Source organism: Bufo gargarizans, chromosome 9 (assembly GCF_014858855.1).
Source record: "Bufo gargarizans isolate SCDJY-AF-19 chromosome 9, ASM1485885v1, whole genome shotgun sequence".
In the NCBI taxonomy this organism is placed as follows: domain Eukaryota; kingdom Metazoa; phylum Chordata; class Amphibia; order Anura; family Bufonidae; genus Bufo; species Bufo gargarizans.
This window is the reverse complement of record NC_058088.1, coordinates 25307458-25325760: the sequence shown is the minus strand read 5'-3', so window position 1 is coordinate 25325760 and position 18303 is coordinate 25307458. Positions and strand designations below refer to the sequence as shown.

General features: G+C 46.8%; 1 protein-coding gene across 1 annotated transcript in view; it reads right to left on the bottom strand.

Moving 5' to 3' along the window:
• PPP1R14A (protein phosphatase 1 regulatory inhibitor subunit 14A) overlaps positions 1–18303 on the bottom strand; it is a 30786-nt gene that overhangs the window by 3070 nt on the left and 9413 nt on the right. The window contains exons 2-3 of the mRNA XM_044305752.1: positions 12031–12111; positions 7240–7269 (exon numbers count right to left, since the gene is read on the bottom strand). Coding sequence (XP_044161687.1) covers positions 7240–7269; positions 12031–12111 — 111 coding nt within the window. The remainder of the gene's footprint in view (positions 1–7239; positions 7270–12030; positions 12112–18303) is intronic.

Genomic DNA, 18303 nt, shown 5'->3' with positions numbered 1-18303 from the left:
TGCGCCCTGTGCGCCTTCCCTTCATACAGCTGATCAGCGGGGGTGTCGGATGTCGGACCCCTGCTGATCTGATATTAATGACCTATCCTGAGGATTAGTCATCAATATTAAAAGCCGGGAAACCCCCTTTAACTATAATGGGAACCGGCGGAGATCCAGACGCATTCCGGCAAATATGCCAAGAATTGGATGGAAGAAAACCGCGGCATGCTTACAAGCTTCCAGCACTGCCGGTAAAGAGATCTCTAGCGCTAGTGTGAAACTAGCCCTACTCTTTGAAGAGAACTTCAAATTGGTGGTCTTCACCAAGGAAATTGTGTCTGTGAAGTTTACTGCCAGACTGTGCAGGGGCACACCCCCAAATGGTAACACCCTTCTGAACCTTCATTGCAAACTGCTAGTAATTCATTCATAACTTCTAGCCGGAATAATAAGGGAACGGCACAACATGGCGTGATAAGAATAGATGCTCCAGAATGGTTATTACATGGAGAGCGCAAGTAGTTATTACATGTCAGGAGAGGGGACAGGTCCCCTTTAAGTAACTTCAAGTAAAAAAAAAAAAAAAGTTACATAGTTTTCTGCTTAAAGTTGATACAACAGGAATTGATTTTCCCTGCCTTCACCACGATTTCCTTTGGTGGCCCGAATTCTGCTGACGGGGTCAGGTTGGGATGTTCTGCTCATACGCGCACACCCTTAACAGGAAAAGGTTTATGCTCGGGGTACAAGGAGGCCATTTATCAGCGCCAGGCAGAGGAAGCGTCCTAGACGTATAACACTGCACAGACATTTCACAGGCAAATGCTAAACCATCAGCGTGGAATTTGACGAGCCGGTAATCTGCGCATAAACTCAGTGTGAACAATGTCCTGACTGTACATTGCCCGCACATAAACACTACAGTTCTCATAGGTTACACCTCCATCTTTAAGACGAAGCATCAACACCAGGTGACGTCACAGATACAGGTGTAATACAAGACTGCAAAATAGCTGCAGGCAGAATAGCCTGGGGTACATGGAGGAACTGGGGAGCCAGCTCATCAGGCTCCCCAGTTTGAGGGAGAACGCCCCCCCCCCCCCCCCTTTCAATCAATCCATGAAGAGACAGTGACAGGCTCCCCAGATGCAATAATAATCATACTGAACCCAAAGTTTCCATAGGGAAAGGTGAAATCCAGAACGAAGGCCAATTCTGGTCATGAAAAGGAGAAAGCAGATGTCCAGATACCCATTTGACTAAGGCTTCATGCACATAACCTTTTTGCGGTCCGCAAACCACTGATCCTCAAAATACAGAAACCGGCCTTGTGCATTATGCATTTTTCTATTAGAAATGACTATTCTTATTATAGGACATGTTCTATAATCTGTGTGCTGTGCCCGTATGCCCATTACACAAATGACATCCCTGTCCTGTCTTTTTTGCAGATTCTAAGAAATTAATCGGTCCGTGTGCGATCCGCAAAAAATGCCGGACCCAAAATACAGTTGTGTGTATGAGACCTAAAGCCTGTATTACGCCAGGCGATTGTCGGGCCAATCATCGACAACGAGCGTTCGTATGAATGCATGTTAGCCATGACCTTGCAGTGTAATACTGCCATCGATTACCCGATGAACAAACAAATGTCCGTACATCACGCAACCCAAATATATTGACAGGTTTAAAAATTATCTGCCGCTGGCAAACTGGACAGCATGGGGACGAGCGAAGGCATAGCGATCACAACTCCCCATACTGTGGAGGAGATCGTTGCATGTAATAGCAGCTGTCTCCTCCACTAACGAGCAGGCGATTGCAAGGAAGGAATGATTCCCGACTACTACAGCCTTACGAGTCGCCTCTGTAACGCCCCAGAGTGGCATTACCACTTCTGCACCTCACTACTATCTCTAATATCATGCCATCTGTGCAGTGGCGTAGGGCATCACCATAGCAGCTATGGCTATGGGGCCCTACACCACTGGGGGCCCGGGCCGCCAGCTGAGGATAAAAAAAAATAAAAAATCATGTGGCGGTGCGATAGGGGGCTGCCTCTCCCCCCAACTAACCCTCCCCCCATCATTGGTGTCAGCGGAAGTTCCGATCGGAGTCCCAGCAGTGTAATGCTGGGGCAACGATTGGTTACCATGGCAGCCAGGACGCTACTGAAGTCCTGTCTGCCATGGCCAGTTACTCTGCAGAAGCATTCTTACCGGCGCTCCTCCTTCTTGTAACTCGTCACAGGTCTGTGCGGCGCATTGCTATAAGCATAAGCAATGCACCGCACAGACCTGTGAGTTACAAGAAGGAGGAGCGCCGGGCAGCCACAGCGCATGTAAGTATGCTGCTGACTAACTGACCATGGCAGACAGGACTTCTGCTTCCTGGCTGCCATGGTAACCGATCAGAGCCCCAGCATTACACTGCTGGGACTCCGATCGGAACTGCCGCTGCCACCAATGATGGGGGGGAAGGGGGCCCACTGCCCACCAATGATTTTAATACTGGGGGGAGGGCTCACTGCCCACCAATGATTTTAATACTAGGGGGGGCGCACTGCCCACCAATGATTTTAATACTGGGGGGGCGCACTGCCAACCAATGATTTTAATACTTGGGAGGGGAAGGGGGAGGGCGCACTGTTCACCAATGATTTTAATACCGGGGAGGGGGGGGTACACTAGGGGCTGATGGAGAGGCTACTGGGGGCTGATATGAGGCATGGGGCTCATTCATATTAAGGCCAAAGCCAGCCAGCACCCCTGAGGCCAAAGCCAGCCAGCACCCTTGAAGCCAAAGCCAGCCAGCACCCCTGAAGCCAAACAATCTTCTTTAATACACAGACATTTAGATTCATACATTTTTTTGTTATGGGGCCCTGTCATTTCTAGCTACGTCCCTGCATCTGTGTATTTCCAAGTCCTATATAATGTGCATTTCCTATTTTGCAACTGTTTATGTTTACATGTAATATGCCTGGTTTACCAGTAGGTGGCAGCATAAATGGCAGAGCTACAGGTACAGAGAATGGAGCTTATCTTCCATTCTAACACCCCCCTCTGTAGTGTGGTGGGCGAGTCCCATTTCCTGCAGGAAGTGTTGTGGAAAACCACTCAGAAAACGCAATCTTCAGGAAGAATAGGGTTTATTGCGGCTAGCCGGGAGCATTAACAGCTGCAATGGCACAAAGGAAAATGCTCAAAGGGAGAGAGGCCCACACTCATCTTATACACATAACCATCCTAAACTTTACATACTCATTGGATAGGTTAAACTCTCTACAACCCCATTGGACATCTCCATACATGGATAATGCGTGCTTGCTTCATGTTCTTCTTGGCCAACATCTGTTATTCATTACCCATGCTTGCTTCATCTAATCTATAGCCCCTCACCCAAATAACCCTACCCCCCACCTTAGGAATGTTTACACACACATAAGGTTCGGGAATGTAGTGTCTGTGATAATCAGGCGGCGTTATACTATATATTTTTCATTTTCTCCTTCAGAAGGGTGGGGACCAGTTTTAGTCAGTCTAGCTTATCCCCTGCTAGGGGAAGGAAGCATGTGCATGTCCTTGCCCAGGCCAGCTGGAGCACCTTCAGCTCAGCTGGACATGGAGGCAGAAGCTTGGAGCTTCTGAAGCCAGGAAGTATAGTTCCCTGGACTAACCTAGAGCCAGACTACAAGAGAGAAGTTAAAGGGCTTCTGTCAGCCCACTAAAGGCGCATTAAGGATGGAGCGCCGAGCGAGCGGCCGCCTCTCAGTGCGCCTGCGCACATTGAAGATAGGTACGGCCGCGGCGCAGGAGCCGGATTTTGATTGCAAACAGGCAGGGCCAGCAGAGAACGATTCCGTTCCCTGGCCCTGTCAATCACAATGCGGAGGGGGCGTCATTAGGATCGGAGGATGCGGCTGCTACCAGCAAGTAGCCGCCCTACTTGCTGGTAGCAAGGTAATTTACATATTTTAAAAATAGCTTTTTTTTAATAAAATTCTACTGAACCAAAATGATTATTTAACTTATGTATAGGGAGCTCGCAGTATAGGGATTATTGGTAAACCAAAAAAAAATAAAAAATGTTTAGTGGGCTGACAGAAGCCCTTTAAAGCATCCTGCTGAAGCAGAGATTCCATTTAAGCTTGTCAGCACAGCAGAGCCAGAGAGCGACAGACGTAGCAGAGAGGCATTTGCCTGCCACAGTATGCTAACGCCTGCTGGGAACCAAGACAAAGCCTGAGTTTATTGAAAGTAAAGCTGTTATCAACTTCATCACAAGGTCTGGACTCAATTTATTTCTTCATCCCCTTCATCAACAACACCCCTTTTCAGTGCTTTGGAGCCAATGCCTAGGGTCCAGCATATCCAAGTAGGAGCACCGTGACACGTGCACCAACATTAAGGGACATTTAGGCCACCCTACACCACTCTGGCATTCCTACACCTGTGTACCGTCCACAGTATCACTAAAAAGGGGTCCTGTGCCCTTGTTGCTTCACTGCAACTGGCGTCACGAAAACAAGTATACTTTTTACTCTTAAAGGGTCCTGGGGGGAGGCGCCCGTCGTACCTCTTATTCCACTGTACACATGCATGCTTGGACTGGTAACATTTAGGCAATGTTCACACACAGCTGGTTGGAGCCTCTGTTGGCTGTTCGATCACGGCATGTAGCTCTATTTTTGTTGTGGAAACCACATGACACTTAAACGGAACCCTTATAAGTTAACCGCTTAGTGACCACCCATACGTGTTTTTACTGACGTAAACAAAGGGGGTTTTAGCTAAACGGCTGGCTTTAATCAATCATTACATGTACTTAAAATTGTGCATTAAAAACGATAACTTGTCCTGCAAAAAAATAAAATAAAACCTCATACAAGTACATTTATGAAAAAACAAAAAAGTTCTAGCTCTTGGAATGCAATTTAAAAAAAATGTGCTTGGTCACTAAGGGGTTAATGGGGCCACATAGGACACTGTTGGGATCTGTCTTAAGACGGTTCTGGCACAGCGTCACTGCTTCTGTTATCAATGGAAGTGAAAACTCATATGGACAGAACTTAATGCAAGAAAAAAAAAAAAAAGGGAGATAAGAAACTGCCAGCGAATCTCTCAGGGGGATGAAGGATCAAGCATTTTGAACATGCCCAATTTTGGTAGTCAGGGGACTGTCAGGCTGCCACCACGCAAATTGCATTTCTGGTCATTTTTAGTGGGTTCTGCCAACATTATCCAATGTACATGGTCCCGCTGTCCATGGTCATTTTTTTTTTTTTTAAAACCCCCTTAAAGGGAATTAGGAAAATGAAAATACTTAAACATTACTTTATTATAAATATATTCTTAAATACCTTTATTTATAATGGCTCGTTTTGTCTGGGGAGCAATCAGGAGAAACAAAATGGCCGCTGTCCCATTAGTTCACACAAAACCTGTCCTGATCACACATGAGGTAAAGAGCGGCCTCCTCCTCCTTTCTGCTCTGCTTGTCAGGGATTATAATCTCGAATACAGCGATGGGCTACTGTCAGCAGTACATAACAGTGTTCTTTATAACTCCCTGCCTGCCGCCGTTCTCCTAAAATAAAGACTTTTAAATATGCTAATGAGTCTCTAGGTGCTATTAGGGTGTTGCTTCAGCACCTAGAGGCTCGGTCTACGCACCCTTTGGCACGCCCAGGTCCAGTTGATTGACTTTCGAGTTCTCCTCGGTGTCCCGTAAATCCCGCACCTGCGCCGTCCCGTTTAGTATTCGGCGCAGGCGCAGTGAGTGAAGGACGCTCGCCTGCTGTTGGCTTCCTCGCCTGCGTTGAATACGTCACAGAGCTCCCCGGAAGTGAAGACAGCCGGCAGCAGGCGAGCGTCCTTCACTCACTGCGCCTTACACTAATCGGGACGGCGCAGGCGCGGGATTTTACTTTTAAAGCGCAGAGCAGAGATGTCCATCAAAGCAAAATGGGCGTGCCGAACGGTGAGGAGACGGAGCCTCTAGGTGCTGCAGCAACGCCCCAATAGCACCTAGAGGCTCATTTGCATATTTTAAAAGTTAGTTTTCTGTGCGAACAGCGGCATGTAGGCAGATAAAAGTTACACAGCACATCGCTAAGGTCAGCCAGCTACATAACGAATTTTGTGATGACAGAAACCCTTTAACTCTTTAGATGCCGCTGTCAATGATGACCTCAGAATCTAAGTGGTTAGATAGATGGAAAGGGCTCTTCTCTCACCACATCGGTCAACCCAAAATGCAAACAAACAATGAATCTGTAGGGGGTTGTAGTAGCAATCGTCCGTCTCCATACAGAAGGGATGAATGCAATCACAGGGTGCTGAGGGGATTCTATAGCAGCCAGAGTCCTAACAATGGCCCCTAGGCCCAAATACACATGGATGCCTATTCGGACAAAAAAGCATTATGTCAGTTTTAGGGCTCGTTCACACGAACGTTTGAAGCCCGTGACATGGACAGCAAATTGCGGTCCGCAATGCACGAGCACCATCCGTGGGGCAGCCGCATGGGGATTGTGGACCCATTCACTTGCATGGGTCCGCGATCCCCCCGTTCCGCAAAAAGATAGAACATGCTCTATCTTTTTGCGGTGCGGCGGCACAGAACGGAACCCCAGGAAGCACTTCGTAGTGCTTCCGTTCCCTATCTCCGGATTTGCGGACCCACTGAAGTGAATGGGTCCGCATCCGTGATGCGGAATGCCTGTATACTGCGGATCCGCAAATGCAGTCCGCAATACGGCAACGGGCAGCACATGTTCGTGTGAATGAGACCTTACTCTAATTGATGTAACACACATCAATACGGTAATAGGAATTAGAAAAAATACATATAAAATTGTAAAAAAAAAAAAAAAAAGTTTGGAAACATTCAAGTGAAAAAAATAAATAAATAAATAACTGTAGTATTGCTGTATCCATAATGTCCCTGTATGGTGAACAGCATAAAATAATTTAAAAAATGCCAAAAGTTTGTTGTCCATTTAGTAGGGAAATGACAGCTAAGCTTTGCCTTAAAGGGGTTGTCTGGGTTCAGAGCTAACAAAGGACATAACCCCCTCCGTCCCCCGTTCAGCCCTGATGCTCGCCCTCGCCCTGTGCTGTATAGGCGGGGGTGCTGGGACTCGGTGCCCCACCTGACAATAGGTCATCAATTTTCGACTTCAGGAAAGCTCCTTTAAAACTACAAAATACAGAAGACATAACAAAATACCATATAACTAAATGCAATACATACCTCTGTGTTAGTACAAGAACCAAGGATGACCTGGGAACAAACACAAAATACATATGATTGGAAAGATGTGATAAGGATATAATATAAATACAAAATAACAGTAAAATAGAAGAAATAACTAAAAGCATAAAAAGCTAATTATGTGATGTGATTTATACAGGGAGTTCTAAAGCGGGGATGTGCGACCTAGGAGCCGACCTCCTCCTACGTCTCTGCTCCATGTGGAAAGCATTCACTCCAGACCACATCAAAGATGAGACCTTCTCACTGAAGCCCCAGCAACACAAACACAGATTGCATTTATCAGCTGAAACGTAATCTTCCTCTGCCATTAGTTTGAAGTGGTGGAGAGTTCTCTGCTGGAAACCCCAGTGCGCTTCCTCGTATCCACGAGATAATATGCGCAAGCAAAACCGTCTATGGAAAGGAAAAATCTGCTGGACTAACGGAAGGAAAACAAGGAGAAATATTTCCTTAGGCAGAGTTCACACGAACGCATGTGATCCGTGGCCGTATTGCGGCCCGCAAATTGCGGGCCGCAATACACGGCCACAGTTCCGTGTGCATTCCGCATCACGGATGTGGACCCATTCACTTCAATAGGTCCGCAAATCCGGAATTGCGGAACGGCCGCACGGAACAGGACCCCTCGGAAGCACTACTGAGTGCTTCCGTGGGGTTGCGTCCCGTACTTCCGTTCCGCAAAAAGATAGAACATGTCCTATCTTTTTGCGGAACAAGCGGATCGCGGACCCATTAAAGTGAATGGGTCCGCGATCCGATGCGGCTGACCTACGGCCGGCGATCGTGCATTGCGGGCCGCAGCAGGGGCACGGGTCACACACGTTCGTGTGAACTCGGCCTTATCCAGTGATCCTTATCCAGTGATCTGGCCTTATCCAGTGTCCTCAGAAAATGGTATTGCTTAATTCTGCCTATTTTGTTTTTTTAGAACATTTAAAAAAAATATATATATCTTTTCTGTTTTATTATATTTAAAAAAAACAAAAAAAAAAAACATAAAATCCTGCAGTTTTCACACTGGCCACTAGGCCTAAAATTTGCCCTTTGAGAGCAGCGACATGGGGCATACACACAATGGACAGGAGGTGTTCGGGTCCATTCACACATCCGTATGCGTTTTGCGGATCCACAAAACGCGGACCGCACATCGCCGGCACTATAATAGAAAATGCCTAATCTTGTCTGCAATTGCGGACAAGAATAGGACATGTTCTACTTTTTCGGGAGCCGCGGACCAGAAGATCAGCGGTGCGCTCCGGAAATGCGGATGCATCCATCCATTTCATCCCCATAGAGAATGAATGGGTCCGCACCCGTTCCACAATTTGCGGAACGGATGCGGACCCATTATTACGGATGTGTGAATTGAGCCTTAGGCTACGTTCACATCTGCGGTAAAGCTATTCGGCAGGCTGTTCTGGCAGAGGCATGGCCAGACACTGCAGTGCACCACCGTAGCCCATTCACGAGACTGAGATCTGGGCACCAGTTTTTGTCCAGTACTCATGCCCGAAATGACCTGGATCCCATTATAGTCAATGGGGCCTGGTGGTTCATGACAGTATCCAGCTATGGTGAACTCCGGCAGGCTGTATCTCTGCTGGAACAGCCTGCCGAATAGCTTTACCATTAATGGCTACTGGAAAGTACAGAATAGGATTATAGACATTTTTTAAATATAGTGACATGAAAAAAAGAAAAACCTCACCGAAAATTCTTTAAAGATATGTTTAACATAAAAACATGATTTAAACAACAAGTCATTTTCTGAGGACACATTCCCTCTAAGGCTGCTTTCACACTAGCGTTCGGGTGTCCGCTCGTGAGCTCCGTTTGAAGGGGCTCACGAGCAGACCCGAACGCAGCCGTCCAGCCCTGATGCAGTCTGAATGGAGCGGATCCGCTCAGACTGCATCAGTCTGAAGGCGTTCAGCCTCCGCTCCGCTCGCCTCCGCACGGACAGGCGGACAGCTGAACGCTGCTTGCAGCGTTCGGGTGTCCGCCTGGCCGTGCGGAGGCGTACGGATCCGTCCAGACTTACAATGTAAGTCAATGGGGACGGATCCGTTTGAAGATGCCACAATATGGCTCAATCTTCAGGCGGATCCGTCCCCCATTGACTTTACATTGAAAGTCTGGACGGATCCGTCCGAGGCTATTTTCACACTTAGCTTTTTTTTGGCATTTTAATGCAGACGGATCCGTTCTGAACGGAGCCTCCGTCTGCATTATTATGAGCGGATCCGTTCAGAACGGATCCGATCGAACGCTAGTGTGAAAGTAGCCTAAGGGAGTGGCAAACCGGGCAGCTGCCTAGGGCCCCCTCTCACCTAGGTATCCACAATGAATGGACCCCCTGAAGCAATCAGAGAGTGAAGGATGTAAACCTGTACTATCAGGGACCTTACCGTTAAACATTTTCACTGCCCTAGACCATTAAGGACTTCATGTATGGTAATATATAGGCGCTATATTGCGATTATATGTTTACTGTGTGGCACTATGATATAAGCACAGCATGGGAGAATTTTGCAGGCACAGTATGGCACCTGTATGGTAATATGTAGGCACTTAGTGTGAGGCACTTTATTGCAGAAATTTTCTCAGGCTGTAAAAAACCATCCCTATACTCTCCAGGTCACAAAACGGAAACGCTTTATGGCATTAGCCGCACACCACTCTACTACGCCATCAAGTTTTATTCACTATTGACTTCAGCCGTATACATAATGGCAATGGCGCTTAATCTCTTGTCTCGTACTCATCCTGTGCACTGTGATTTACTGCCCCTTGTCATGTGGTTATTATATTATAATGGCTGAGCCAAGCGCGAGATGGCTCGAAAAGCGTAAGCGCCATTATGTATATGGTTTTAATAATAAATTAAATCTGATGCTTTAATGGAGCCGTACTAGACCACCTTTCTACCTGGCAGTCCAGCACGCTTTTATTATTATATTTTATAGTTATAATGTATTATTATGCTTCTCCAAGATATATGGGCGCTGAGGATTATTCCTGGAGACACAAGGGGCGAGCTGGGTTTGCCCTTTTCTTCTATAGATTGGACGCAGTTTACACAACATATAGACTTAGGGCTCATTCAGACAGCCGTATGTCACTTTCCGCATCTTATCCGCAATTTTGCAGATTAGATGCGGACCTGTTCACTTCTATGGGGCCCCAAAAGATGCGGGCAGCACTCCGTGTGCCGTCCGCATTTTTTACTCCAAATAAAACATGTCCTATAATTGTCAGTGAAAATCGGGACGTCGTCCCATTGAAGTCTATGGGTCCGCAAAAATGTGGAATGCGATCATTTTTTTTTGCGTACGCGCTGAACTGACAGCAAGAAAAAACGGATCCGCATTTCTGTGGGCCACAAAAAACATACGGCAGTCTGAATGAGCCCTTAGCGTGACGAGGCCACATCTCGAGTGCTGAACCCAGACCCCCTATAGCAGCTACAGATAGGACAGGTGCTTACATGTAGCCCTCTCCCTTAGGCCTCTTTCACACTGCTCTTTCACACTGGCGTCTGCGCCCCGTTGCCGTATTGCGGACCCGCAATACACGGATGCGGACCCATTCACTTGAATGGGTCTGCAAATCCAGAGATGCGGAACGGAACCACAGAGTGCTTCCGTGGGGTTTCGTCCCGTACTTCCGTTCCGCAAAAAGATAGAACATGTCCTATCTTTTTGCGTTCCGCTGCGGCTGCCCCACGAACTGCGCTCGTGCATTGCGGCCCGCATTTTGCAGGCCACAATACGGCAACGCCAGTGTGAAAGAGGCCTTAGGCTACATTCATATGACCGTATGTATTTTGCGGTCTGCATCAAAATGCTGATCTGCAAAAAATACAGATGACGTCCGTGTCGCTTCCATTTTTTTTGCGGCTCCATTGTAACAATGCCTAGCCTTGTCCGCAAAACAGACAAGAATAGGACATGTTCTATCATTTTCGCGGGGCTACTGAACGGACATACGGACGCGAACAGCACACTGTGTGCTGTCCGCATTTTTTGCGGACCCATTGAAATGAATGGGTCCTCATCCAATCCGCAAAAAAAAAAAAAAAAAAAAAAGAACGGACACAGAAACAGAATATGTTCGTGTGAATGTAGCCTTAGACCAAATGCACACGACCATATGTATTTTTCAGTCCGCAAAAAACGGATCCTCAAAAAAATACGGATGACGCATTCCGTATTTTGTGGAATGGAACAGCTGGCCCCTAATAGAACAGTCCTATCCTTGTCTGTAACGTGGACAATAATAGGACATGTTCTATTTTTTTGCGGAACGGAAATACGGACATACGGAAATGGAATGCACACGGAGTAACTTCCATTTTTTTTGCGGACCCATTGAAATGAATGGTTCTGCATATGGTCTGCAAAAAAAATGGAATGGACACGGAAAGAAAATACGTTTGTGTGCATGAGGCCTTAGGTAGCTGTCTGCCGGCTGAGCATGCATGTGTCCCCAATAGGCACAGGGGAACAAGCCAGTCCCAGACACCTCTGGCAGAGACTTATGTCCCTAGTACCCCAAAGTGGTGGTGACCATGGGGTCCCTATAATCTGGCCCTGCATGCAGACACGCTGAAAATGGGGCAATGTGCATATTATGCCGGAAGGGTTACAGCACGTTGCAACATTTCTTGGCAATTGTCCATTATGACTCCAGTGAGTTCCAAGGAAAAAGATAACATCATTGTTTCTTCTCTGTAGTCAACCAGTTCACCAGCATTACTCTCCTCACCTGCAAGCTGCTTCTTCTCTGCTCATCTGTGTCTAGGTCCAGGAGGTCATCGATATTCACCTCATCGGGCATGTCCATTTCCTGCAAAGACAAGAGAGGCATGAAATGTTGAGAAAGGGTTAAACAGCTCAGATATGGCTTCTAGCCAGGTCCTCGTGGTGATCACAGATGAACGTAGGAAGCTAGAGAGGAAATGGGAAGTGTCTATATACCATGTGTCTCCAGGATGGCTGCTGGGTCTCAACGGGGCCACTAAGACCACTAATAGGGTTATTATTCAAGGATTACGGAACCATTGTGTTCCTGGAAGACGTCAGCGAGCCCAGTGGGGGTGACTGAGCAGAAGATTAATGTACCCTTCCCAGGAGACGTTGCATGGTGTCTCAGCAAAGTGACCTCATAGGGCAGTATGGTGGCTCAGTGCTCCGAGCTTTTCCCTTAAAGGGTTCTCAGAGAACAGGAGGCCCTTTACATATGTGCAGGGGTTAAAAAAAAAAAAAAAAAAAAAAAGGACTCAGCTGTCAATGGCTCTCCTGATTCAGCGGCGAACCCTTCTAATACACTTCCGGTCCCCGATGGACACACATGTCACCACTGCAGGTACAGCACGTGACCGCTGCCACAGCTGCGGCCTATTATCTGCGTATTGAGTAGACAGGACGTTACACTTCTGGTCCAGTGGGGTCAGGAAGCTCGGGCTGGAACCGAAGCACCGATAAGGCCGAGTTCACATCACTGTTATTTTTCCATTCTTCTTATCCATTAGAAGAACAGAAAAATAAAGAAAAAAAAAATGGAGCTTGAAAAAAAATTAAAAATAAAAAAAACGGATCCAGAGCATCAGTTATGCACATTTGGCATCCGTTTGAGCCATTTCCGCTCGAGATCCGTTTTTTGGGGCGGAAAAAAAATAAGTATTGAATGCAGGACATCCCCCCCGTCTCAAATAACAGATCACTGTAAAGATCTCCTCAGTAAAGCGGCATGGCTTAACAGAAAAGCGTGTGACGCCCAGCAAAGGGGCATGGCTCAATGGGAAAGGATGTGGCCTTCGGTAAAAGGGACATGGCTTGAGATGAAGCAGGCAACCCCATTGTGTGGCTACAGCATGGTTTCAGATGAGGACTAAAACGGTGTATGCGGTAAGCTCCTATGCACCCTCTACTGGAGACAGCATGTAACTTTTTTTTTATGCACAAAATCATGTTGATTTTTTAATTGGCGACAAAAATATAATTTGGCTCCTGCATTTTTAGACCTGGGAGTCAAAGGCGCCCAAGTGATCTATTGTTTTCTTAACCTGGAGCCTTGTACGGAGTGCAGGAGACTAGTGAAGGAAGACAATACACTTAGACTGGACTACATGGTAATGGCCGCTTGATACAGTCCTGACCCCGCTACATCTGTGCATGGCCATAAAAACCATTATATACTGAATGCAATTACAGACACCGTTATACATCAATCACGCATGGATCAATAAACCAGTGAGCAGACACTTCTATAACAGACATGCTTCCCAAACTGGATTTATTGCATAACCATTGGTTTTAATTTGTAACACAACGCTAGTGAGGACAGCACTGGGCGAGAACTCACAAAATGCCATTTTATGCCACAAAATAACACAATGACATTCTGTCATAATAAAGGCATTTTGTAAGAGGTTTGTGACATGAGGTGCTACTCGGAGGGACATAGACTTGGGCCTAGTCACTTTGGGACACAGAATTTACTTTTGTAACAGTTAGGACTCATGCACACGAACGGATTATCTTTCCAGGTCCTTTACGGGTTTTGGGACCGTATACGGAACCATTCATTTAAAAAAAAAAAAGTATGTCTGTATTTCCGTTCCGCAAAAAAAAATAGAACATGTCCTATTATTGTCTGCATTACGGACAAGAATAGTACTGTTCTATTAGGGGTCAGCTGTTCCATCCTGCAAAATATGGAATGCACACGGACATCATCCGTATTTTTTGTGGATCTGTTTTTTTGCAGACCGCAAAATACACACGGTCGGGTGCATGCGGCCTTAGGTGCAGTTACACGCTATTCATGTTTCCGCCTCCTCATTTACAAGGCCGTCCGCATCCGTAGTTCTGTTCCGCTGGCCCGCAAAAAAGATAAAGCATATCCTATCCTTGTCCGCAGCCATGGACAAGAATAGGCATTTCTATCACAGGGCCGGCCGTGTGCGCTCCGCAAAACACTTGCGGACGTGTGAATGGTCCCTAAAGAGCATTTTATATCTCTGGTCTATTCAGGGACATGATGGGTACAGAATTCAGAATTAACAGGGATATTAAAAGGAACCTGTCACCACGAAAGCCAGTGCAAACTAGGAGCTTTGTGGGAAAAGAGTGGGATGGGATTGACAGCATTCCCTGTGTAAAGTCTTTATTACACAGCCCGGTTCTGCAGGCGATTGTTGGGAAGGAAGCATTTCTTCCCGGTGATCGCCTGCTTGCTAGCGGAGGAGACTGCTGCTATTACATGCAGCAATCTCCTCCAGAGAATGGGTAGAGTTAATACAAGGCCGTTACTAATGTATTGTGATTGTCCATTTTGCTTCCTTTGCTGGCTGGATTCATTTTTCACATTATACACAGCTTGTTTCAATGGTTACCCTGCAGTCCAGCAATGGTGGTCGTGCTTGCACAATATAGGTAAAAGCACTTTCTATTTTCCACAGCCTTTTTTTTTTTTTTTTTAAAGATGCCCTTGTTAAGAAACCCATTAGAAATGGCGAAATGGCCCCTATGAATTGTACCGCGGTTAAAAACAGACAAGATAGTAAATGTCATAAATTTTGATGCCTACTATTCACAGGCCATAAAAAAAAAAAAAGCCTTGATCCACATGAAAACGAGCAGCTAAGTGCACTGGAGGCGGGGCTGAGCCACTGTGTGCACCCTTGCTCCTCCTACTTTCTCTGACAGCCCCTCCCTCTCTCTTCTTCATCGACAGGACCATTTTGCCTGACCCTGTCAATCAAGGAGAGGGAGGGGCTGGCAGAGGAAGCAGGAGGAGCAAGGGTGCACACAGTGGCTCAGCCCTGCCTTCAGTGCCCTTAACTGCTCATTTGCATATGGATTACAAGTACTTTTTCTCCAGAACAAAGCAATGGATCACTAAATTAAAAGGCGTTATCACATTCAGCTGATCTAGACCTACAAGGCATTGTGCCCGACTTACCAGGGAATTTCCTCATGACACACTCCACTTAAAAGTCACAAGCCTCTTAAAGGGGGTTTCCCTACACCGAGAACGGAGCCCCGAAAGTTGTGGAGGGCTGGCTCTGCTATTTCAGTTGGCCCCATAGTGATGAAGGAGAGGGGTGGCCGCCCAAACGCGGTGCTCTCCTATTCAGTACTAAAGGGGAGAGCGCTTGGTGGTGGCTGGACCCCAGAAAACCCAGGGTCCTCCGGCCACCACCATCCCCCTCCGTTCTCAGTGTAGGTGCGGGTCCCAGAGATGGGACCTGCACCTATCAGACAATTGGGGCATGTCCTAGCGATATGCCCCCATTGTCTCAGATTGGAATACCCCTTTAAGAATTCTGATGCACCCGGGGAGGTCTGTGCACCAGAAACTGTCATCTACACTAGCTCGGGAGTAGCGTAAATTTCAGATGTAAGTTATGTTAAACCTGTTGGCCATATGTCCCCCCCCCCCCCCCCCCCCCCACACACACTAATGCCCCACCCACTTTTTTTTTTTTTAAAGAAAAGGGCATTTAAAAAATGTGTGACTTTCTTTGCACCATTTTTCTTCATAAATTCCCCCTATAATGCGAAATCCAGGCGACAGTAGGATGAAGTATGAGGCTCACACACACAGTTATAGGGCATTTCATCATACGTATAGTCTGCATTCATCACTGTAGCCTACAACTAAAGCCGATCTGAAAAGATATCTTTAACCAAATGTGAATATGATGTCATTTACTAAACATATGTTAAACCTGCACATTATGCCGGCAGTAAAGGGCGAGACGGAGGGTAAACAGATTAAATACAAGTCGCCCTGCGCGGGTCACTTTGTCACACCATAGCACAAAGATGAACCCAGCTGCCCAATTATCAGATAATGAGACGAGGCCTCCGGAGAATGGAGGGGACACTTACAGAGGGGGGATGTGCTCCTCCAGGGACCCTGACTAATGTCACATACACACAGTGTCCAGCCATGCTCGCCGGAAGATGAATGATAGATGTCCCCGAGAAACTGTTCAGTGCTGAGGACTGCATGAATTATTTATACCGTATACATGCATGAATATGTTACAGAGAGGGAAAGAAAATGGACCAGCTATACCCCCACCGTGGGCGACGTGCCGGGGTTACAGGCAGGAACTGTTCACCAGACCAAGCCGTAGATCCTAGACAGCAGTCCGAGACTGAACAGAAATGGTCCCCATAAAATGCCGTCATACAATGCTAGTGTAAGGTGTCATGCCCATGACCGTATGTTCGGTCCGCATCCGATCCACATTTTTGGCAGATCAGATGCGGACCCATTCATTTCAATGGGGCCACAAAAGATGTGGACAGCACACTGTGCGCGGTCCACCTCCGTTTCGTGGCCCCACAAAAGAGATGGACAAGGATAGGACATTTCTAGAGCGGTTTTGAAAAAAAATAAAAAATGGTGGCGTGCACATGGCCAGGATCTGCGAAAACAGATACGATCGTGTGCATGAACCCTTAAGCGTGTCAGTCACAAATGTGAATGCCCTACGGTGCAGATTTTACACACACAAATCCGCGGGGAAAATCCACACGCAATCCTGATGGTGTGCAAGGGTAAATGCACACGTTCAGGATTTATTTACGGAGAATCCGCACTGAAATGCGCTGGAAAATCCACGCGGACAATCCGTGTCAATAAGTTCAGATTTGATGGAGATTTTCCTCTCCTCATTGAAGTGAATGGAGAAAATCCGATCAGGAAAAATAAAATAAATTGGACATACTGCATATCAAAATCCGCACGGAAAAAATAATCAGCATTTTGTACATGAGAATTTCAAATTCTCATAGAATACAATGTGCATTTCTGCACGCAATCCTAATCGTGTGGCCTGGTCCATACGAGGCCCAGTGCTACAGAGCCACAGAAGGAAACTCAGAACTCCGTAGAAATGGGCAAGAAGTGACAATTTTCGGTTATATACAGCGTGACTCTCTCTAAAGTCCTAAACCCCATGAAGCGCACACACTGTACATGTATTTCTAGGTAACAAGATGGTCACGGCAGCACCTGCTGAGCACCATTGTTCCTGTAACAATGCAAAAATGTGAAGAATTTCACTACCTAACAAAGACTGGGGAATCCCAAGAATCTTACGTGTGAAAGTCATTATGTCCGACAAATCCTTTAAAAGTGACCAGTGAAAGGGGTTCTGTTGTTTGGACAACCCACGCTGGTCAAAAGGGTCCCTTTACAAAAAGCTGATGAGAAACTGCCCCCCTGCTAGGATCCATAGCGATCAGCTGTGCTCCCTGGCAAAACCCATATTCCTGCAGGGCCACCACTGGAGAAATCACCGAAACCCATTGTCCGTTCACATCAGTGGGCCGTTCATTGCAGGATAGGACAGTGATGGAGGTCCTTTGTTGACCCTCTCCTCTCCAAGATCCTGAACAAAAGGACCCCCTCTTCTATTAACTCAACGTAGATTTACGGCACATCCACAGGATACATGAGGTGAGGGTCCCAGAGATAGTACGAGTTTCTTCAGAACTCCCATAGGAGGGAATGGGGACAGCTGTGCAGGTGCCACAACGGCCACAAGACGGGCCCCGTTCTTGAGACAGGAGAGAGTTCCAGAAGTGGGACCCAAACCTATTGAACATTAATGGCATAGTCCTACAAGTTTTATTGGGGACATTTCCTGATAACCGTGTAATAGGTTTAGGCAGGGGTGTCCTACTATATAAAGTAAAGCGTTCCAATTCCCCTGAAATGTCCAGGAGACTTCTGGAAAAAAAGGAGATGTCCGGGAAAAGCTGGCAAATTTTCTAGGTGGGCAACATACTCACCTCTCCCCTCCACCCCAGACAAGATCCTGATGATGAATGGAATCAGCACGTTGTCTCTGGTGGGGTCACTGCCGAATTTGCATCGTTCAAGGGTCTCATGCACCCAACTGTATGTATTCTGCGGCCCAGAAATTGTGGATCTGCAAAATATGTATACCGTCGTGTTGCATCTGCACTTGAGTCCATGGTTCACATTTAGCAGCCAAGTAAAGGACATGTTCCA